This window comes from Pelophylax lessonae, assembly GCF_965119305.1.
Source record: "Pelophylax lessonae genome assembly, chromosome: 5".
Taxonomy (NCBI): domain Eukaryota; kingdom Metazoa; phylum Chordata; class Amphibia; order Anura; family Ranidae; genus Pelophylax; species Pelophylax lessonae.
Window position 1 is genome coordinate 385,112,618 of NC_138772.1, and position 24,299 is coordinate 385,136,916.

Sequence of the window (24,299 nt, forward strand, 5' to 3'; positions counted from 1 at the left end):
TGAGGCTTAGGACACAAGGAAGGCAACACGATGTCTTCATTAATATGAAAATCCAACACCACCTTAGAAAGAAAAGACGGGTTTGGCCAGAGGAACACTTTATCCCTGTGGACCACCAAATAAGGCGACCGACAGGATAGCACCACCAATTCAGAAACTCTGCGAGCAGAAGGGATAGCCACCAGTAAGGCATCCTGTGACAAGGAAGGCAGAGAAATCTCCCTAATATTCTCAAAGGGAGGCTTTTGAAGAACAGACAAAACCAGATTGAGATCCCACAGCGGTAAAGGGGATCTCCTCGGAGGAGCCAGATGACGCACCCCCTGGATGAAAGTGTGAATCAAGCTATTAGTAGTCAAAAGACGTTGGAAGTAAATTGCCAAGGCCAACACCTGGCCCTTAACAGTTCCCAATGCCAATCGCTGCTTAACCCCTTTTTGTAAAAAGGCCAAAACCCTAGCTACAGAAAACAAGCAAGGGTGCAGTTGCAGCGATTCACACCGAGAAATGTACCATTTCCACGTACGATGATAGATCTTCCTGGAAGTCGACTTTCTGGCCTTCAAAAGAGTTGGAATCACTGAGTCAGAAAGACCTCTATCCTTTAACACCTTGATTTCAACAACCAGACCGTTAAAGCCAGCGTGGATGGAAGATCGGTCCATAAGATAGTAGATCTTCCCGCAGAGGCAAATGCCATGGAGGATCCACGACCATCTTTACCAGCTCTGCGTACCAAGACCGCCAAGGCCAGTCTGGTGTCATCAGAACGACTGGAATGCCTTCCATCACCACCCGGCGAAGAAACGCGGCAGCAGTACGAGCAGAGGAAAGGCATAAATCAACCGATACTGGCTCCAAGGAGCCACCAGAGCGTCTGTGATGTTGGCCAGAGGATCCCGAGACCTGGCCACAAACCGCTGAACTTTCCTGTTGAGGTGGGACGCAAAAAGATCCACGTCCGGGGTCCCCCACCGGACACACATGAGATGAAACACCTCCAGGTGAAAGAACCATGCCCCTTGATCCAACACCTGATGACTCAGGTAATCCGCCTGACAATTCTCCACACCAGGAATGTGGACTGCAGAAAGAGCCGGTACATGAGCTTCCGCCAAAATCAGAATCTCTGCCACCTCCTTGGCCGCCAGAACACTCTTGGTGCCCCCTTGATGATTGATGTAAGCCGCGGCTGTGGCGTTGCCTGACTGAATCCGAATCGGAGAGCCGCGTAGCCGACTCGCCAAGTGAAGCAGGCAGAGCTTGATCGCCCTCAGCTCCAGAATATTGATCGGCAAAGAAGACTCCCAAGACGTCCAAGTCCCCTGGGCACAGAGCTTTCCCAGCACTCCACCCCAGCCTGAAAGGCTGGTGTCTGTGGTGACCACAGTCCATAACACTGGCAGGAACGACTTGCCTCGGCACAGGACAGGAGACTGGAGCCACCAAGAAAGAGCAATCTTTGTAAGATAGTTATGAAAACAGATCGGTGTAACACCTGCATGGAATTTAGCTGGCACAACACCTGGAATTTATTGGATTATTGTATTATTGTCAGTTTTGGACTGCAAGAGACATAATTTTTTTTTTTTTTTTTGATCACTACTGTTACTTTGTTTGCACAACTTGGCATATTCTGGTACACCACCAGAAACCGTTTCCCTGGTAGCCAGGGGACAACAGGCATTATTTGCAAATTATTTTTAGTTGTGGCACTAATTAATTAATTGTTTCAAGCACCTTCATTTTTCAAGCACCTTATCTAGTACGCTGCACGAAATAGATATATGTGGTAACACACACCCATATGAAGTGTATTTATTTAATGTAGCACAGTTAGCACTTTCTATTTTCTTTAGCACAAATAGCACTTTATATGGTAAACACCACAATTTGGGCAACCACTGTATGATTTGTATTACAGTATTGCATTTCTTGTCACTAATTTGCAGCGCATAGAGCACTAGCACTTTTGTGAAGCACAGTGCACTTACTTCATTGATTTATAAGTGGCAATATATGTGAGTATCAAAGTGGATATATTCAATTTATGCACAACACCACTTCACATATTACCACACTACATGGGCAACATCTGTATGACCTTTTATTAGATTATTGTAGGAATTGTTTAGATTCCACTTACACACTCCCTCCTAACCAGTAGCGCCATAAAACCAACAATTCACACCCAACACTTCGCCTTTGTAAGATGGCTCAAGCGAATCTTCTGGTCCAAAAACCGAGGATCTCTGTTCCATTTTACCAGAATCTCCTTTTGCAAGGGTCTCAAGTGAGACTGAGCAATCAGGACTGCTTTGAAGGTCAACACCATCAGACCCAGGGCCCACATGCAAGTCCACAAGGAGGACTGATCAGTCTTCATCAGCAACCTGACTGCTTTTTGCAGCTTCTGAAGTTTGTCCAGGGGAAGAAAAACCCTCGCCAGAGCAGAGTCGAGAGTCAGCCCCAGATAAGTGACCCGTACTGAAGGCGTCAAAGCAGATTTTTTTAAATTGATCGTCCACCCATTTCCTGAAGGGTCTGAATCGTGATAGAGACGTTTCCCAGCAGATCTGAGTGGGAGTCTGCTCGCAACAGGAGATCGTCCAGATATCCCACAATTGGGATACCTCGCTGACGTAACAAGGCCAGCACTGGGGCCAGGCCCTTGGTAAATACTCTGGGAGCCGAGGCGAGACCAAAGGGTAACGCCACAAATTGAAAGTGCCCCTCTGTCAATGCAAAGCGGAGGAATCGCTGGTGTCCCTTGAAAATGGGGGAGTGGAGATACGCATCTTTGAGATCGATGGAGGCCAGAAAATCACTGATTCAATGATGCCACCACTGATCGAATGGACTCCATTTGAAACTTCTGCACTTGCAAAAATCAGTTCAGAGCTTTGAGGTCCAGAATTGGGCGCACCTTGACCTCTTTCCTGGGCACCGTGAACAGGTTTGAATAGAAACCTTGACAGTCTTCCTGTGGAGGAACTGGCACAATCACCCCTTGAGCCAGGAGATCTTGCACAGCCTCCAGCAAATCCTTCAAAACGCACTGGAGACAGGTGAAGATATGACTGAAAAAACCTGTCCCCTGGCCGGGACCAGAATTTGATCTTGTACCCGGAACAAATTAGTTTGTGAACCCATTCGTCCAGAATAATGGAAGTCCAGGGTTCCCGAAAGAAGCGCAGACACCACCCCCCCACCCCTGAACCGGGTGAGGGTGCCCCCTCATGCTGAAGAGGACTTGTCAGCAGCACCTGACTGACCGGCCTTGGATTTGCCCAAATGATTTATAGCTCCTCCAGAAGCTCTGAACGGCTTACCATTTTCTTGCGCCCCGGAGGCACAAAAAAAACGCTTGTGAGTAATGAGTAGTAAAAGAAGGACCCCGCTTAGTACGGGGAGTCTTACCCTTGGAGCATTGAGGAAGAAGAGTACTCTTCCCGCCAGTCAAGCTCTTGATCAACTCATCCAATGAATCGCCAAACAAACTCTCTCCCAGAAAAGGTTCTTCTTAGAAGCTTGGTCAGCCGACCAGCTCTTCAGCCAAACCTTGCGTCTCAAGGCAATGCCCACGGCTAAGACCCTGGCAACCAGGGGAGCTGCATCTATAGATGCATCACACAGAACACCAGAGGCTGGATCACCTGGTCCAACAGTTCCAGCTGATCTGGAGGAACAGCCTCGGGGTCCAAAGACTCCCGCAAACCCCTAATCCATTCCGTCACCATCTGTGAGACTAAAACAGACACAAAACTGAATGTTTGTAAAATCTTACCGTAAAATTCCTTTCTCTGAGTCCTCCGACAGTCGCCGCCCACTCATACAGTCTTCACCAATGGGTATTGACTTCTTCTCCACAGGAGAAGCTAGGCATAAGATTTGTTAAAAAACAAAGCATTTACATAGACACACCCATGGGGGATGTCCCACTGGGCCAATACCCCCCTGCAATAGCCATCCCAACTAGTTTGGTAGCAAGCAGTTAAGTGTATAAGAACCCCAAAAGAGGGGCGGAGGCGGCGACTGTCGGAGGACTCAGAGAAAGGAATTTTACGGTAAAATTCACCAATGGGGATGTCCCAAAGCAGTGTAGACACGAGGGGTGGGAAACACAACCATCAGAAATGCAGTACCCACATCAGAGAAAGGAACCTTACATGAACAGCAAGGTAACCTTCTGGGTAAAAAAAAAAAGGCTCAACTGGAGCAACAACCCAGGAAAGCAAATAACCAAGGGGGTAAACAACCCCAACAGCCAGGGACCCGCAACAAAACCAGGGTCCCCTACGGTATTGCCGCACAGAGAACTTTGCGGCCAAAGGAGGCATCAGCTGATGCCAGAACATCAATTCTGTAGAATTTAGAAAAGGTGTGCACTGACGACCAAGTCGCAGCCTTGCACACCTGGGCCACCGAGGCCTGGTGCCAGAAGGCCCAGGACGCACTCACCGCTCTGGTAGAGTGCGCCTTAACAGGAAAGGGCGGTACCCGTTCCTTCAACGAATAGGCCTGTACAATTGTCTGTCTGATCCATATTGAAATGGTCGCCGCAGACGCAGCCATACCTTTCCGAGGTCCCTCAGGAAGGACAAAGAGAGAATCCGATTTTCGAAAAGGATTCAGTCGATGACAGGTAAACCCTAATCGCCCTGACAACATCCAAAGAATGCAAGGCAACCTCCTTAGGATTCGCACAGAGCGAAGGTAAAACAATGTCCTCATTAAGGTGAAAATCCGAAAACCACCTTTGGAAGAAAGGACGGGTTAGGTCACAAGACCACCTTATCCCTATAAACCACCAGGTAAGGGGAGCGGCAAGACAACGCTGCCAACTCCGACACTCTGCGAGCAGAAGTGATCGCCACCAGAAAGGCAACCTTTTTTGACAGCAGAGGTAACGAGATTTCCCTGAGGTTTTCAAACGGGGAATGTTGTAACACGGACAGAACCAAGTTCAAGTCCCATGGAGGTAAGGGCTCCCTTCTAGGAGGGGCCAAGTGACGCACACCTTGAATGAAGGTGCGAATCAAAGAATTCAACGCCACAGGGCGCTGGAAAAGGACAGCCAGTGCAGATACCGGGCCCTTAATCGTGGCCAACACAAGGCTCTGGTCCACACCAGACTGAAGGAAAGCCAACACTCTCGCCACCGAGTATGAACGAGAAGAGAAGCCCCTGGACTCACACCAGGCAAAATAAGCCTTCCAAGTACGGTAATAAATCTTACCAGACGAGGCTTTTCTACCCTTGATTAAAGTAGGAATGACCTCTGAGGAGAGACCCCTGTCTCTCAGGACCTGGCTTTTAACAGCCATCCCATTAAAGCCAGCGACTGTAAAGCAGGATGGAAGATCGGTCCCTGAGACAGAAGATCTTCCCGCATTGGAAGCCGCCATGGAGGCTCGACGGCCAGATGAACGATGCCTGCGTACCAGGACCGGAGCAGCCAGTCCGGCGCCACCAGAATCACCAATGTTGGTTCCGAGACCAACCTGCGAAGGAACCTGGACAACAACTGAATTGGAGGAAAGGCATATATCAGGTGATACTGACGCCAAGGCACCACCAGCGCATCCGAGGCGTCTGCCAGAGGATCGCGCGTTCTTGCCAGGAACCTTTCCACTTTTTTGTTTAGCCGAGATGCAAACAGATCCACATCCGGGGACCCCCATTTCGCACACAGCATTTGAAACACCTCCGGATGCAGGGACCATTCCCCCTGGTCCAGGGTCTGGCGGCTCAGATAATCGGCCTGCTAATTCTCTACACCCGGAATGTGAACTGCCGAAATAGCCGGGACATAAGTCTCGGCCCAAGACAGAATTCTGGTCACTTCCTGGGCCGCCCGGGCACTCCTGGTGCCCCCTTGGTGGTTGATGTAAGCCACCGCAGTGGCGTTGTCCGTCTGCACCCGTACAGGACGGCCCTGAAGACGATCCGACCAACAGAGCAGGCACAGCCTGATCGCTCTCAATTCCAATATGTTGATTGGAAGGGAGGATTCCTCCTCCGACCAAGTGCCCTGGGCAGACAGGTTGCCCAGGACGCCACCCCAGCCCGACAGGCTGGCATCTGTGGTAATCACTGTCCACAGTAACGGCCGGAAGGATTTCCCTTCCGACACACCCTGGGACTGAAGCCACCACAAGAGATCCATTCTGGTTTGGCGACTCAGAGACACTCTCAGGTCCAAGGACTGAGGTAGTCTGTCCCACCTGGCCAGGATCTCCGCCTGGAGAGATCGCGTGTGAAACTGTGCAAATGGTATCGCCTCGAAGGCTGACACCATCAACCCCAGGGACCGCATACAGGTCCTGATTGACGAGGATTCGTTGTCCCTAAGGGACCTGACCTCGGACTGCAGGGTCCGGAGCTTGTCCTCTGGCAAGAACACCTTTGCTTGAGCAGAGTCCAGAACCATCCCCAAATACGGGGTCTGTAGCGTCTGGACCGTAGTGGACAGATCGCGCAACAGGCTCTGACTGGCACTCGATCTTAGCAGGAGATCGTCCAGATATCCCAAGACCGCAATGCCCTGTGCCCGAAACAGGCGCCAACACTTTGGTAAAGACCCTTGGAGCCGAAGCGAGACCGAAAGGTAACTGATAATGTTCCTCCGCGATAGCAAATCGGAGGTACCTCTGATGGCCCTCGAAAATGGGTATGTGTAGATACGCATCCTTCAGATTGATAGAGGCCAGGAATTCTCCCGGACTCAGGGAGGCCACCACCGAGCGGAGCGATTCCATGCGGAACTTTCGAACACGCACAAAGCGGTTCAGAGCTTTTAAGTCCAGAATCGGAGGCACCTTGCCCTCCTTTCTTGGCACAGTGAACAGATTCGAGTAAAACCCCCAAAATCTGTCCCGATGAGGCACCGGGGCGATTAACCCCTGGGCGAGGAGATCCTGTACCGCTTGATGCAGGTCTTGTAACCGCCCTGGGGTCAAATGAAGATTTGAGGGAAAGAATCTGTCCGCCAGCCGTGAAAGGAATTCGATCTTGTATCCAGATCAAATGAAGTCCTGAACCCACCTGTCCGGAATTCAGAGCAGCCAAGGTTGGAGGAAACCGCGCAAACGTCCCCCCACCCCTGAAATGGGTGAGGGCGCCCCTTCAGGCAGAGGCGGACTGAGCCGCCGCACTGGCGTGGCCGGATTTAGATTTGCCCGCCCAGGGCTTTCTCTGGCCACTTTGGCCCTTGAAAGGTTTCCCCTTGTTCTGTGTCTTTAAGGCACAAAAGGACCCCTGATTTGGTTTAAAGGAAGGGCCCCACTTACCGCGGAAAAACTTACCCTTAGGGTTCTGGGGCAACAGAGTGCTCTTGCCCCCAGTGACCCCTTTCACCAATTCATCCAGGGATTCACCAAAAAGGCGAGACCCCGCATAGGGGATGTCAGCCACTGTTTTCCTTGAAGTCTGGTCAGCTTTTCAACCATATCAGGCGACGAGTAAGCACCGCGATACTAGACAGGCGCGCAGCTAATGGGGCCTCATTCAAGGCCGCATCGCACAAATACATGACCCCCTGATAAATCTGGTCCACCATCGCCACGGTAGTAGGGGGAGCAGAATCAGCCACGAGGGTGCGTCTTGGCACCTTGGTCCAATCCGTCACAGCCTGAGCTGCCATGACAGAGGCGAAAATAGGTTTCAGCGTGGAACCCGCCACCATGTAAGCATGGCGGGCAAGTGATTCCTTCCTACTATCCGTAGGATCCCTAAATACCGGGTGATCTTCGGTGGGAACCAGAGTAGCCTTGTTCAATCTGGCCACAGTGTGATCCACTTGAGGAGCCACACACCAGCGCAAATCCGTAGGAGACGCGAAAGGGTAAAGAAGTTGAAACCTCTTCGGCACCACAAAAGTGCGTTTTAAACGTCGCCATTGCTCATTCACTGTAGCATGGAACTCAGCGGGGCAAGGGAAGACCTGCACCGCCTTGCTGGTCCTGTGTGTACCAAAAGAGGACACAATGCCCGGAGGATTGGGCTCATCCTCCTAAATGGAGTGTTTCTTTAATGGCAGAAATCAGCACATCCATAGCTGCGCGTTTCTCGGGCGTCCCAGGGGGGGGAAATCATCCACCCTGCAACCTCCGCCTCCCCCTCAGACAGAGAAGAGCGAGACCCTGAAAGGAGCATGCCACCCACGGCAACCAAGTCAGATTCAGAATCAGAAGAAAAGGAAATCCTAGGCCTTTTTCTATCCGCACGTTCAGTCATCAGAATATCCACCTTTGACACCAAAGCCGCCACTGCAGCAGACAAAGTAGTCAGGGTAGAAGATTCAGAGGAACCTGAATCACCCACCAAGGCTGGAGGAAATTTGCTGTCCTGAGATTCCATGTCAAAAGAAAAAGTTTTTTTTTTTTTTAAAAGTACTGGCCCTTTAAGTGCGCCGCGGACCCCCACAGCGCACCGCTACACTAACTGTGAACACAGACCCCTAAGCAGGACAACTGACAGCCAGAAGGATTGCACAAGGAAAAAAGGACAGCAGACAGACTCCACAGGAGTGTTACCACCGCAGCCGAGATCTTCTGAGAGAAAGGAGGAAGTGATGTCACCGCAATAGACTGAACTGAGACTTTAGGCTAAAGAAAAATGGTTGCCAATAGAAAGTGATGGGAGGCTTCGGTAAAATGGCCGCCGACGTGCTCGGAACAAACGTTTTGCCACACACAAGATGGCGCCGCAAGGCGCCAAAAACACACCATATACATGCTGCATAAGCGCCCATAGTGAAGCCAGACATGCTGCCCACACCTAAAATGGCGGACGGGCGGTGTTTTAACCCCCGCAGCGGTCGCCACACATGTCTGTACCTCCAAAGCACCCTAAAGTGACACAGGAGAGGGACCCCAGAAAACCACACAGCGCACTGACTGTGACAGAAAACCCCCACAGGGATCGGGATCAGGGAGCCCAAAAAGGCACAGACATGAGGGGATAACACAGACACACAGGACTGCCAGCCCCAGACAGAGGCCCCACACAGAATGTACTTACCTGTACCCGATGGTGTGGGGTGCCTCTCATCGACGGGAAACCGCCCGCCCTCAGATGGCTGGGGTGCCGTCAGCCAAAAATGCAGGACGCCAAATACTGCACGGATAACCGTGGATGAGGCGTCCGGGTGAGGTAGCCACCTCACAGGCTGCATCCCTGAGGACAGGGATGGGTCGTTTGCGAGGCCAGGGCGAACACAGCCTGCTAAACGCTCGATGGCGGGCTGGGATTCCATCTGACCCTCTGTCCTGGAGAACCAGGACGACCAGTCCGACTCCCAGCTCCGCAAACGCCGTCTTCATTCGAAGATCCGACTAACTAACGCTGACAAAATAAACAGACCACGCCCCCTTGTGTCACAGATGACGTCATCTGTGACACAAGGGGGCGTGGTGTCCTGATGACGTCATCTGGCGGCCACGCCCCTAATGGCTGTATAATAAGCTGCAGAGACCAGAGGCCGGCATAATCGCTGGAGACGTCGTCGGAGGAGGACCGGAGGAAGAAGGACAGCCGACAGCAAAAGAGCAGAAGGCCGGAGAGGAGAAGACAAGAAGATTGGACAGCAGAAGGGCGGACAGCAGAAGACCCTCGGAGAGGAGAAGACAGCAGAAGACCCCCGGAGAGGAGAAGACAAGAAGGGCGGACAGCAAAAGAGCAGAAGACCCTCGGAGAGGAGAAGAAGACAGCAGAAGACCCCCGGAGAGGACAAGAGCCGGATGAAGATTTTTAATAAATTTTCCAAAACGTCTCCTGTCGTTATTTCCATACACTGCATTTTATGGGGTGAATGAGTAGGGGTACAGTGTACCCCATACCCATTCACATAGGGAGGGGGTCCGGGATCCGGGGGGCCCCCTTGTTAAAGGGGGCTTCCAGATTCCGATGAGCCCCCTGCCCGCAGACCCCCACAACCACCGGCCAGGGTTGTGGGGATGAGGCCCTTGTCCTCATCAACATGGGGGCAAGGTGCTTTGAGGTGCGGGGTGCAGAGCCCCCCCTGCCCCAAAGCACCCACACCCCCCCATGTTGAGGGCGTGTGGCCTGGTATGATCCAGGGGGGGTGGGGCCGCTCGCTCGTCCCCTCCCCTTTCCTGGCATGCCGGACTGCATGCTCGGATAAGGGTCTGGTATGGATTTTGGGGGGGACCCCACGCCGTTTTTTCGGCGTGGGGCTACCCTCAAATTCCATACCAGACCCGAAGGGCCTGGTTTGGAACCTGGGGGGGAACCCCACGCCGTTTTTTTCCCCATTATGGCGTGGAGTTCCCCCTCAAGATTCTCACAGTGCAGGTCGCACCGCAAGTCGGATCACCCTGATCCGACCTGCGGTGTGACTTCCATTCAAATCAATAGGCTCCCATAGGGAACCATTGATTTTGAATGGAAGAAAAAAACGTATAACGTGGCTTAACGCACGTTAAGCAACGTTATGGAGCCTTTAGCAGCGTCAGACGTTTTTTGCAGCTTGACGCTGGAGCTCCTGAACCCACAGTTCCTGGGTTTTTTTTGGAGCTGTAAAACGCCTATGCCACTTGGAGCTCCTAAAAGCTCTATGTGTGCATGAGGCCATAGAATAACATGGATGGGCGTTCTGCAGGTGCAAAAAAAAACGTCTGACGCTGCTAACAGCAGCTGTAAAAACGTCCAGTGTGCATGAGGCCTTAGAATCACGTTAACAGCAACATCTATACCATTTTATTTTATTAGTACATACTTAAAGAACTAAAGCAGATAAATAAAGCGTGTGTGGGAAGGGTGTCAATAGCATTTTTCCAACCTTGTAAGAATCTGCACACTTTTGAGTACTAAAATTACAAAGGTTATACTTTATGTTCATTTACTTTTTATATCCATCTGTAAATACAATCTGCATTTGTTAGAATACAGGCAGTCTCTGGGTCAGAAGAGGTACATTTTTTTAAGTGCAACTCCAGCCAAAAAAACATTTTTTTTACGTTTTTTTGGATAACACCCCTGTAATGTTTGTTTTGCTGTCTGTGTCCCTCTTCAGATTTCACTTCACTTTCTGTCCCTGTGACAATTGGATTTTGAAAATTTTGGGTTGTCGTGGAAACAAGGATTGATGATATAGCTCAGTGGAGGCTCCTTTTTCCCATGATAAATCTTACAGGTGTGAATTTCCCTTCCTAGGGGTAGATTTCCTCTCACTTCCTGTTGTCTCCTTCGGTTTGTAAGTATAAGTTGTTTGTAGGTCAGATGTTTGTAACTTGGGGACTGCCTGTACTGTGACACAATTCAGTTTTGGCTGGGAATATAAAATTACATGCCTTTTGTTGACCATAAAAAGCAGTCTAGCAATCATTTACGATGTTTTCAATACTTCCTATTTTAGAACTTAAAGCAGTATTTAACCCCCCCCCCCCCCAAAAAAAAAACATTTATATATTTTGTCAGCTTACCAGTCCCTAAGGCCTGTTTCACACGGCTTCAGTTTGTATAAGAGCAATGTGAACAGCAAGCTTTGACAGAGCATTTGCAGAGCTTTAAGCATTTTTTACTGAAGCTTTTAAAGTACCATTCAGCTCCAGTTTGTAAATGTTGAACACATATCCTAATGGGAATGCTGATTGCCTCTTTAAGCAAGCTGATAGCAGGCTGCAGCTTCAAGAAGTTCTGAAACCTACGAACAGCTTCCCTAAAGTGGCAATCAGCATTCCCATAAGGATCTGTATTCAACATTTACAAACTGTAACTGAATGGTACATTAACAAAGCCTGCTGAAAGCTCTGCAAATAGATTGTCAAAGCTTGCTGTTCACACTGTTCTTATATAAGCTGAAGCCCGTGTGAAACAGACCTAAAGGCTCATTTTAAGATGTGAAAATTTGAGCACCAAATAATGCACCATATGCGCAATGCTGTGCATTACTGCGTGATTTCAGCCCATTCATTTAAATGGGGTGAAATTGCACAAGACCGCAACAAAAATCAGTGTATGTGCTACCTACCTAACAAAATGCATAGCAGCCGGATTGCATGGTACTACTGTACCATGCGATCTAGTGCAGGAACATGCACGGCGTTTGCTACCTGAGTTTGTTGTGTCATTACATTAACACTGAAACCTGCTGCAGATTACAAATGCATTGTGTTTTGAATGTGGTGTGGAAAACGTGCACGGAACATGGGTTTTCCTGTATCAGGACAATATCCCCCCGGACATTATCCCCCGGGACAATATCCCCCCGGAAAACATCCCCCTGGACATAATCCCCCCGGGACAACATCCCCCCGGGACAATATCCCCCCGGGACAACATCCCCCCGGGACAACGTCCCCCCGGGACAACATCCCCCGGGACATAGGGTTAGGGCAGTGGTGTCCAAACTTTTTTTCAAAGAGGGCCAGATTTGATGAAGTGAGCATGCGTGAGGGCCGACCATTTTGCCTGACATTTGAACCATTAAAATTAAATACATACACACACACACACACACACACACACACACACACATACATACATACATATATATATATATATATATATATATAGGAAATAATAAGCATCAGTACTTTATGAATAAAATCACACTTACAGAAACAGGCAGTAGGATTGTAGAAGTGACACCTCCTCGGTCAGCTCCATATATACACACACACATACACACACACATATATCACACTTGCAGAAACAGGCAGTAGGATTGTAGAAGTGACATTTCCTCGGTCAGCTCCACGAGATCCTCGGTCGGCTCCTACAGGTGGCTGTGTGCGGTGAAGGAAAGAAAGGCATGCAATTTTCAAATTCATTCTGCACTCCCGCGCAGTCATGGGCGGCGCCGGGCATATAGAGCAGAGCAGGGGGGGCTCGACGGGACTCAGGAGCAGCCGAGGGAGGCCAGAGGCCCTGCCTCCGAGCAATCGCATCAGCATCGGGGCGGGGATGTGAGGAGTCTCAGAGAGAAAGGCATTGACAAAAGTCAGCAGTGTCTCAGGGGGCCGTAAAAAAACTAAAGGACGGGCAGCAACTGGCCGGCGGGCCGGACTTTGGACATGACTGGGTTAGGGGGTTAGAGGGGGGATATTGTCCAGGGGGATGTTGTCCGGGGGGATGTTGTCCTAGAATCGGGTTTTCCACACCGTGTCCTTGTGTGAACTGGCCCTTAGACTAGCAGATCTAGAAAAACTTGACTAACAAACTGAAGTTGCACTGCAGAGTTTTTAAAGTGATTGTATTTCTCCATAAAAGAATAAAGATGCAACACAGCAGCCCCCGCTGCCACTCTCTGCTCTGGCTCTTCTGGCAGAGAGAGTCCCATCAGCTAGTGATGTGCTAACAGGGCACTTGTGTGGGCGCACTCCTAAGTTGGGCTGTGTGCATCTATAGACACACACAGCGCGGCTCATCCTGCCCCTACTCCCTCCTCACTGGATTTGACTGACAGCAGCAGGAGCCAATGGCTCCCGCTGCTCTCAGAGCTTCCAGTGAATAGAGGAAGAAAAGAGCTGCAGCAGACAGCGCTGGATTGAGAATGGACTCAGGAAAGTGTTTAAAGGGGGCTGGGGGGAGCTGCTGTAGAAAGGGGATTTTACGTTGACGCAGAGAATACATGAAAGTAAAATCCCTTTGACTTTAGAACCACTTTAGGCAGCTACAGAAACTTTTTTTTTTCTTTTGGGATAAAGGTTTTACAAAAATGAAAAACAGGGTTTGTTAAATGGTTTGTCTCAGCCTTCTAAAAGCCACTTTTGCTGGACAGCTTGGACTGCTAAAGGGAGTTGAAATAGAAGACTTACTGGCCCGATCACCAAGTAAAAAGGCAAAAAAGCCTAAGGGCTCGTTCACACTTGCTTTGCTCTCTGAAGTGCAATCCTCATGCAGCATATGAAAGGCAGTGAGGAGACCTAGTATGTGTGTGTATATATATATATATATATATATATATATATATATATATAATGTCCGACTAGGGGCCTTCCATACCATTCCGGAAGCTTCCCCAGAAGGACTAGTACTTAGCGAATCAGAGCAGAAAATATTAAAAAAAAAAAAATTGAGGACACTAGTAAAAACTAAGGATACCGGTCAGTGGGGGGGGGGGGGGGGGGGTTTGGTTTCCTACAGTCATCTAGTAATATGCCTGTGTCCTGTAATGTTTTATTAAAGAAAAAATGATTTTCTGTTTTTGGGTTAAAAACCACTCTAAAATGTATTTATAATAATGAAGTTTGCACAAGAATTAAAAAGAGAGAATGTAATTTAAGCAATAAAGTGCAAGCTGAGATGCCTGTATCTGCAATAATTTCTCTCTGGTTGCATTATGTACACATGCTACAAAAACAGGTTGCCAGACAATTCCCCGGAACAGCAGAGTGAATCTTCAGAAAAAAAACTCTCCTATGCTATTTTTAAACACTCCTATCTCTTAAAGTGACGATAGCACACATGGCAGTAGTCATTTCAAACTCAGGAGCAAAGTAATAAACATTTCAAGGGGATATGAAGATTCTGTTGGTGGCTACACCTGCACATTACTAGAAATCAAGACTTTCCTTTATAGCCAACTGACAGGATCTAATTTTAGTGAAAAGCACAGATGTCAGTTGTTTAGACCATTTACTTATAGCAATAAACAAACCTTATATCCGTAAGAACAGCACAAGTGTAACTGTCCACATAAAGAATGTAACATCTCTTCCAAAGTAGGAAATTGTGACCTACATCTATCAAAATGTGACCACTGCTCCTTGTTTAGCAACGGGACCTGGTCCTTATACGGCCTCAGATCAGAATTTAGAGATCTAGAAGTGTTTACATCTTCAAAAACATTTAATGCAAATATTTTTTACCAACCATTACTTTGGAATAAAAACTCAAAAAAAAAAAAAAAAAAATACATTACCGCACAGCAAACGGTTATGTTCTGTTTCCAAACATTGTGAAGCATTTCAGACATGTTACAGGAAATCAGCTTATGAATAACAGCTACAGACAATGCTTTCTCTAATGTGCATCCACCTGTGATCCAAATTCACCCCAGTAATAATCATTCCATGTTCTTACATTCAAAGCACTACCCATTTCTAAGTTCAGTGAACCCCTGCACATGTAACTGAAAAATAAACTTGGAACAAAGACCAGGCGAATCTGTACTAGATGAAGTGCTTTTTAGGAAGCCATGGAAATCCTGACTCTAGAGCTACATACTGGTTTGCATAACAATGAAAACGTGACAAGCCATCAATATTGAGAGCGAGGCAACCAAACACAATAAGCTGCAGCACAGTCATGTCAATGACATATCTGTCTAGTCTAACAATAAACAGCACGCCTGGTATAGGATTTGAACATTTTAAAGCAGACCCTGCGTTAAAATGCAAGATCTACTTATTCTTTAGACTCCTACATTATACAGTGGGTACGGAAAGTATTCAGACCCCCTTAAATTTTCACTCTTTGTTATATTGCAGCTATTTGCTAAAATCATTTAAGTTCATTCTTCTTCCTCATGAATGTACACATAGCACCCCATACTGACAGAAAAACACAGAATTGTTGACATTGTTGCAGATTTATTAAAAAAGAAAAACTGAAAAAAATATAAGGGGGTCTGAATACTTTCCGTACCCACTGTACACTATGCAAAAATGCAGAAATGAAAGGAGTTGTAAAGTCAGGAAGGTTTTTAATCCTAATGTATTAGGATAAAAAGCCTTCTGTGTGCAGCGGCCCCCCTCACACTTACCTGAGGTCCCCCTCTGTCCAGCGATGTCAACAAATCCCGCAGCCATCCAGGGCTCTCCCTCCTGATTGGCTGAGACAAAGCAGTGGCACCATTGGCTCCCGCAGCTTAATCAAGGTCAATTAGCCAATCAGGAGAAAGAGGGGGCGGGGCCAAACAGCAGCTCCATGACTAAATGGACACACGTAGCTGTAGCTTGGCTCAGGTGCCCCCATAGCAAGCTGCTTGCTGTGGGGGCACTCGATAGGAGGGAGGGGTGCATGAGTAGGAACCGCAGGGAAATCACATGGTCAAAATGACAATGCGATTTTCCTGCGGGCTGTGTTTTGAAAAAGATGAATACACCTTTTTCTGTGGAAAACGTATGCACGCCGCCCATTAAAACTAATCGGCTGCCATGCCCACGTAAACATGGCCTGCAGAAACACACATACACAAACCTAGGGTAATTGAGACATGGGTAAAAGCCAGGGTTGCCAGGGTGTAAGCTAAGTATTTTCCAACTTAGGGAAGGAAAATCTGAGGTGTTTCCCATAGAAACTAATTAAATCCCAACTCTAGTGTAAATTTTTTTTTTTTTTTAAACAGCCTCCCTATTACCATAACTTCTTCCTCCATGGGGTAGTACACCAGTCCTCCTGCAGGTTGAAAGGATCCCAGAGTCATTCAACCCACTTCCTGTAAGCTGAAGGTGTCAAGGACCCACTCCCTGGGGAGAGCCATTAGGCTGCCCTAGACTCACAGGTAAATGCTGCAGAGAGCCGTGCGTATCATTATGTGATGACATTACCTGCAGCATTCAATACCCAACCGCCCAGTTAGGAGAATAAGAGGAAGAAGAGGATGTGAAGAGACCATATGGAGGACTGCTCCAAGGTGGGTAGAATTATTTTTAGGGAAATCTAGTTGCAGCATCTCCACTACGGTGTTCCATTAATTCCTGTAATCTAGCAGATTTATTCAGTGACCAGTGCAAGGTGAAGAATACAAAATACCCTTTAGAACTTGTTCACAGGGGCGTAACTCCTCTTAGAGGGCAGTGTTTACTAACACGAGGATGCACAGGTGTTCAATGCATCCCTATGCAGGTAGTCCCTAAGGGCCGGTTTCCACTAGTGCGACTTGCTGTGCGACTTGACACATGTCAAGTCGCACAGCAAGTCAAAAGCCATTTGTTTCAATCGGGCCCGTTTTCACTGCCGCGACTTCAGTTGCGGCGAATTTAAAAGTAGTTTGTGCACTACTTTTGAGCCGACTTCAGTGCGACTTCCCTCTATAATGAGGGACAAGTCGCACTGAAAGCCGCAGTTTACTTTCACTACGAAGTCACGCTAGAAGTAGCACGACTTCGTAGCCGCGGTAGTGGAAATGGAGACTAACACGAGTGTTAATTGTGAAAGAGGCCTTACTAAAACCATATCAGTAAAAAAGCTAGTTCCTGATGCGTTGCTATGTGTACTGAATTTTGTCTGTGCATCGTTCATTGAATGAGCCTTTATAGCCACTATTACTCTTATTATCCTATAAAATCCAAAAATCCTGTAAATAGACCTATGGCAATAGTACAGGCAGTCCCTGAGATACATACATCCAACTTACATACAACTTATACTTACAAATTGAGGGAGACAACAGGAAGTGAGAGGAAATCTACACCTATGCAGGGAAATTCACTCCTGTAAGAGTTTTGGCTGGAGTTACACTTAAAAAAATGCACCTGTTCCAACTTGCATACAAATTCAAAATAAGAACAAACCTACAGAACCGATCTGGTTTGTAACCCGGGGACTGCCTGTATTCTACTCCCAAACCAGATCACATGAATATTAAATCTTCAAATTCAACTACATACAGTTATCTAGAATGAACAAAAGGCCAGATTATATTACAGGACATCAGTATCATTCTGGGTCATCTACCTGTGTCAGAATCTCTCTCCTCTTCTCTAGGGGGGCTGATTGTGAAGGGGAGTTTTCTTTTCATTGAGGATTTTTCTTTCATTTCTTTTCCAACTTCATTCCTGTCCAACTTAGGTGTTCGGGGGAAGGATGTGATTTTCTCCTTATTCTGAAACAACAGAAACAGGGTAACATTTAACATAACAAAGTGTATAAAAGGAGCATACTTGACCCCATACACTAGCCAAGAATCCTAACATTTGAAGACTGCTTAAATCACCTGCTTAACCTGGTTTCTTCTGATACAAAGAGAAAACATGTCAACGTATTATTTTACTTGACTAAACAACTAAAAAGGGGATAATCCATTTGGCCATTTTCAGTTACATTACATTTCTCTTCTACTTGCAAAATGGATCCCATTAATGAAAGCACCTGAGTAGCCCCTGTAACTGCCAGATTCTTACATTCATGCACAAAAAAACAAAAGCAGCACAAAATTGACACAAAGTATCAGATTGTCATATTAGGGGTTCTAAAACATTTTAAGCTTGATTTTGATTGCAGTCACAAAATGAAAGGGTATGTAGTGTCTGTACAAAGTTTCCAAAGCATAAAGGCTCTTTCACACAGGTGCACTTAAAATGTGGTATTCGTTTTGCAAAATGCATATCGCATTTTCAGTGTATTTGGTATTCATTTTTTGGAATCCTGTCTCCCAGCATGAACCTGTGAAGGACACGTGACTCAAAAAAATGCACCAAATACACACAGCAGTGTTTTTAATGCATTTTTGGTGCACTTTTGAAAAGCGCACCAAGGATGCAGCATGCAGGACTTTTTATTTAAAACACAGTGCAAATGCAGCACAGCAATGTGAACAGTGACAAAAGATTTAGAGGGGAATAATTTTCATGTGCTTAGTTGAGTGCAGTGCCTAAAAAGGAAAAAAAAAAATAGTGCATGCAATACTTTTTTTTTTTTTTTTAGCACAGAGCAAGGCAATCCACTGCCCCACACTGTGCAGCTGGCGATTAAACATTATGAAATGTCTTTATGATCTGCCGAGCTTTGTGCATCATCACTGCGCTGATCGCACTGCACAAAAGCCGCTGAGCTACAGGAGCTACTGTGAACCAGCCCTTAATGCAACAAAAGTCCATTAATGTGTAAGAACCTGAAGTCTAACAATTACTTTTTTTTATTTTAGTAGGGGTAATTTTTTGCAGAATATGTCCCCCATTTTGGACATACTGCCCCACTTCCTGTCCCTGAGAACTTACATAAATTTAAAAGTGTGACATGTTAGGTATACATTTACTCTGCGTAACACCATCTTTCATATATATAATGCTAGGAGGTTCTGAGTCATTTTGTAGCAGAAAAAAAAAAAAAAAAAACTTGCATCCTTTGGATGTGGTTCGGGCTATCAGGGTTTATCTGGCGGCTACAGAGTCTTTCAGAAAATCAGATGCTCTTTTTGTCCTTACCGAGGGACCTCGTAAAGGATTGGCTGCGTCTGCTGCGACCATATCCAGATGAATCAGGCAGACAGTTGTTCAAGCTGTCTGCCTGATTCATCTGAATATGGTCACAGCAGACACAGCCAATCCTTTACGAGGTCCCTCGGTAAGGACAAAAAGAGCATCTGATTTTCTGAAAGATTCAGTAGCCGCCAGGTAAACCCTGATAGCCCGAACCACATCCAAAGGATTCAAGGCAATTTCCTTGGGATGCTTGGGCTTAGGATAGAGTGAAGGCAGCACAATATCAGAAACCACCTTAGGAAGAAAAGACTGATAAGGTCGGAGCACCACCTTTTCTCTGTGGACCACCAGATGAGGTGAGCGGCAGGACAGCGTCACCAATTCAGACACTCTGTCGGCAGAAGTGATAGCCACCAAAACTGCAACCTTCTGAGACATGGAAAGCAGAGAAATCTCCCTAATGTTCGCATAAGATTTTTGAAGAACAGATAATACTAAATTCAGATCCCACGGAGGTAGTGGGGAGCATCTCGTGGGAGCCATATGGCGTACTCCCTGAATAAAAGTGTGAATCAAGACATGCGTAGCTAAAGGGCGTTGGAAATATATAGCCAAAGCCGACACTTGGCCTTTGATAGTGCCCAAAGTCAGCCGCTGTTCAACTCCTTTTTGCAGAAAGGCCAAAACCCTAGCTACTGAAAACAAGCAAGGGTGCACCTTCAGCGATTCACACTATGAAATACACAATTTCCTCGTACGATGATTTGCGACCCGGAGGTACGAAAAAGCTGCCTATGAGCAGTGAAGGAAGGCTCCCGCTTACGACGTGGCACCTTGCCCTTAGAGGATTGGGGGAGAAGAGTACTCTTCCCACACGTAAAGCCCTTTGATCAGTTCATCCAGAGAAGATCCAAACAACCTCTCTCCGGTAAAGGGAAGGTCCGTCAAGGCCTTCTTTGAAGCCTGGTCCACCGACCAGCTGTTTAACTACACCATGCGTCTAATGTCAATCCCCACTGCAGACACCCTGGGCATAAGGGGGGCCGCATCCAAGGACGCATCACACATGAACACAAAGGCTTGAGCCATCTGGTCCAGGAGCTCCATTAGCGCCAAAGGAATCTGTTAAGATTCTAAGTTCCCCTTAAGTAACTTTATCCATTCAGTGACCGTCAGACACCAGAACGTTCACAACAATTGGTTTAAACATGGAACCCGCAAACGTGTGTAGATGTGGGCAGAGACTCCACCCGTCTATCCACGGGGTCTGTAAAAGCTGGGGATTCCGCCACCGGAACCACAATAGACTTATTCAATCTGGAAACTGGGTGTTCCACCTTCGGTGGCACAGTCCATCAAGTGGAAACCGCCTCCACAAAGGGGTAACAGCATTTATAGCGCTTGGGCACCACTAGCATGTGCTTGATGCGCAGTCATTGGTCATTTACAATATCATCAAAAGCTCCGGACAAGCAAACACCTTGCCTGACTTCTGGGCTTTGCTTGAGCAAAGGCAGCGGACGTTTGCGGCTATCAATACGTTTGAACACAAAATCTACATTTTGACACCAGGCTTTCCAGAACTGCTTTTAAAGCAGACAGAGACAGCGACCCAGAGAGTCCCGCAGCCACACGGAGGGGGTTTGTAGGTGAAACATTGTCCTGGGACGGTATTCACTGATTAAAAATAATGCAGTGTCACGTTAAAAAGATCGCACATTGCGATCCCAGTGCCGCACTAGCACTATCACAAATCCCAATCCAGTACAAACTAATAGCAGAGTGAGTCGGGAAAACCTACAGGGGACCCCAAAAACATTACCCAACCGCTCAGGAGGCCTGCTGTAAACGTTCTGTTAAACAGAAAGTAAAAACGTTTTGACACAAGAAATAGAAGCAGAAGAAATGCCTGGGTCATTGCTAGATTAAACTGTGCTATGCCTGCTGCCTGTCCAGCGAACTGGACCACAAAAAAATGGCCACCCCATGCATTCCTACGGGGAACGAACAGAAAATGGCTGCCCATACATTGTCAATGGAAAACAATGAGTACAAATCCAGAGCAAAATGGTGGCCCCCACAGGACGCACCATGCGGTCTGCAGAAGGTCCTTAAAAAAAGACCCCACCAGGACAGTCACCCCCCCATCCCCCACAGCGGCTGTAATATTACCGCCCCCCCCAGGTAGGAACCCTCTAGGGGAGGGAGGGGGAATAACCGGGGGGAGGCCTGGTATGTCCGAGAGGCCAGGGGAACCAAGGGATCTCCCAAGGGCCAACGTCCACCCCAAGACCACCAGAGGAGTGGGGGGACAGCATTACTCACCATACCAGGTGGGCGCCACTCTGAACAGACCACCTCCCACCCAGAGTGAGCGTGCTGCCAGCCAGGGGGTATGTTGCGACTCAGGGCGTTCCAGGTCATCGCGTCCCAGCTTGACAGTCCACTCGCGGGCTCGTCCCCATCCATCGGGACTCTGTCATGGCGAGGCCTAGTGCTGGACTATAACATGCTCGCTCTCCCTGGCCAGGCTTGGAGACCTTAAGGATCTCGATTATCCAGTCCGAAAACCTCAGTCGGCTATTGCTTGTAGTTCTCCAGGAACTAGTAAATAAAAATTACAAATAGCAAAAATTTTCCCTTTTATATAGCGAAGACCGAAGTCCCAGCAGGGAACTAGGTCCTACTCCTAAACCAGGCAGAAACCAACTGGAAGCTGTAGCAGAGTGTGTGAGGTTATGCCTGCAGGGACAGCCCTCATAGGCGTGGTAAAGCTTTTTTCTGCCTAGTGTCCTATTCTTGATGGGAGGAGCATAACCCATTGGTCCAAGAAGATATGGAGCTGCTTCTGTCAATGGATAATAGAGAAAATGGATTTTTACATGTAGAAAAATGTCAGAATCGGTTTGGGCTGGAAGTGGTTAAATAAGGCTGTCCGTTATGAAAAGTGGTACAAATTGAGCTGGGCTATGTAGAAAAGTTGAATCTATGTTTTTATTGTGGATTATTGTGGAATTTCAAAATCTGTTGACTGATTGATCGGAAACAAACATTTTAGATGCTTTTCTAATTTTTCTATTTTATGAGGCAGAGGCTAAGAGATCTTGTAATAGGTGTGGCTTAAAATGTTACTAAACCCAGGACCCTGCATTCACTATATCTGGTCTCCCACGGTGCACAGAATATTGAAATGCAATTATTTTTGTAGATATAAACTGCTAAATACCTTTTCTCATCAGCAACATATAGCAGTTTTGTGACTTCTATCAGTGTCCAGTGGAGCACTTGTTAAAGCTTGTAGGAGGAATTTGTTCTCCTCTGACTGTCTTATGATGCTGAATGACCCCTGACCCTCTGTTTAGACAATGCTCATTGGCCCTGTGAGGATTATATGCACCCTCCCCCCCAAAAAAAAAAAAAACACAACTCTAGCATCTGACACTAAACTAAGCATGTGCAGAGTCCCTCCAAGGCTCTGTACTATCAGCAGATGAATTTGGGACTGTGGAAGGGGAGGATCAGAGAAGACAGGATCAAAAAGCCTTTTTACACAATGCAGAATATTAATCCTTTAGGTTCCACAGTGAGTATAACAAGCATGCTTTACTGCAAATACAGACTGATTTTTACTGCTGTGGGTTTAGTAACACTTTAAATGTTGGTCAGTGGTCATGTGCAGCAATGTACCTCTTAACATGCCAAATTTTGTCTGCTTGTGCTATAAAGTCCTCATAACCATGCCCGGTGATGGTAAGCACTTTTCACAGGAAATGAATCGCCCAAAAAATTGCCAATTTTTTTTAAATGAATATTTAAGCACCTGTGTTTAGTTTATAACCTTGAATCAGGTCAAATGCATCGGTTAATTAATTCTGAATTATTTTAAGCTTCTCAAACTGATGTTCAACTGACACCATCAATACACACTTCTAGATTGTAAGCTCCTTGAGGGCAAGGACTGATGTGAATGTAATATATATATATATATATATATATATATATATATATATATATATGTAAAAATTCCTGCCTAAATTTACAGTGCTATACAAGTACCTGCACTACATAAAAATAAATAAATATGCAATAGTCATTTACCCGACTGTAAGAATGACTAATGCAGAACACTGTGTAGTCTTAGGTCTCATGCGCTCTGGCACTGTCAAACCTGCAATTTATTTCTTTTTTACAGAATTCTAGAAAAAAATAACATTTGAAAACATCTGTTTTAATCAGGTAAATATGAGATATTTTGCATTCTTCAGCAAGCTCCTTTTCATGTTTTCCATGCTCTCACTCAGCTTTAAAAGCCGGTTACTTACAGAACATATTAGCTCAAGCTGTAATTTACATACATAACTGAATGACTCATTCCCTCTCTGGACAGTTCACTCTGAAGTTTCAATTCGCTAAATCATAGCTTCAAAGCAAACATTGTTTGCTGTGCAGTCTCTTTAGAAAATCCAAATGTTTATTTGTAAGACAAAAGAAACAACCGTTCAATTACAGTATCTCACAAAAGTGAGTACACCCCTCACATTTGTGTATTTTATTATATATTTTCATGTGACAACACTGCAGAAATTACACTTTTCTACAATGTAAAGTAGGGAGTGTACAGCTTGTATAACGGTGTAAATTAGCTGTCCCCCTTAAAATAACAACACACAGCCATTAATGTCTAAAACCACTGGCGACAAAAGTGAGTACACCCCTAAGTGAAAATGTCCAAATTGGGCCCAAGTGTCAATATTTTGTGTGGCCACTATTGTTTTCCAGCACTGCCTTAACCCTCTTGGGCATGGAGTTCATCAGAGCTTTACAGGTTCCACTGGAGTCCTCTTCCACTCTTCCATAACAACATCACGGGGCTGGTGGATGTTCGAAACCTTGCGCTCCTCCACCTTCCATTTAAGGATGCCCCACAGATACTCAATAGGAGTTAGGTCTGGAGACATGCTTGGCCAGTCCATCACCTTTACCCTCAGCTTCTTTAGCAAGGCAGTGGTTGTCTTGGTGGTGTGTTTGGGATCGTTATGTTGGAATACTGCCCTGCAGCCCAGTCTCTGAAGGAAGGGGATCATGCTCTGCTTCAGTATGTCACAGTACATGTTTGCATTCATGGTTCCCTCAATGAACTGTAGCTCCCCAGTGCCGGCAGAACTCATGCAGCCCCAGACCATG

At 46.8% G+C, this 24,299-nt stretch overlaps 1 protein-coding gene across 4 annotated transcripts in view; it reads right to left on the bottom strand.

The window, feature by feature from the left end:
- The window catches only part of ANKRD12 (ankyrin repeat domain 12), a 333,910-nt gene that overhangs the window by 155,567 nt on the left and 154,044 nt on the right, over positions 1-24,299 (bottom strand). For all 4 annotated transcript variants that reach the window (XM_082257365.1, XM_082257363.1, XM_082257364.1 and 1 more), the window contains exon 3: positions 17,650-17,797. In XM_082257365.1, coding sequence (XP_082113491.1) covers positions 17,650-17,797 — 148 coding nt within the window. The remainder of the gene's footprint in view (positions 1-17,649; positions 17,798-24,299) is intronic.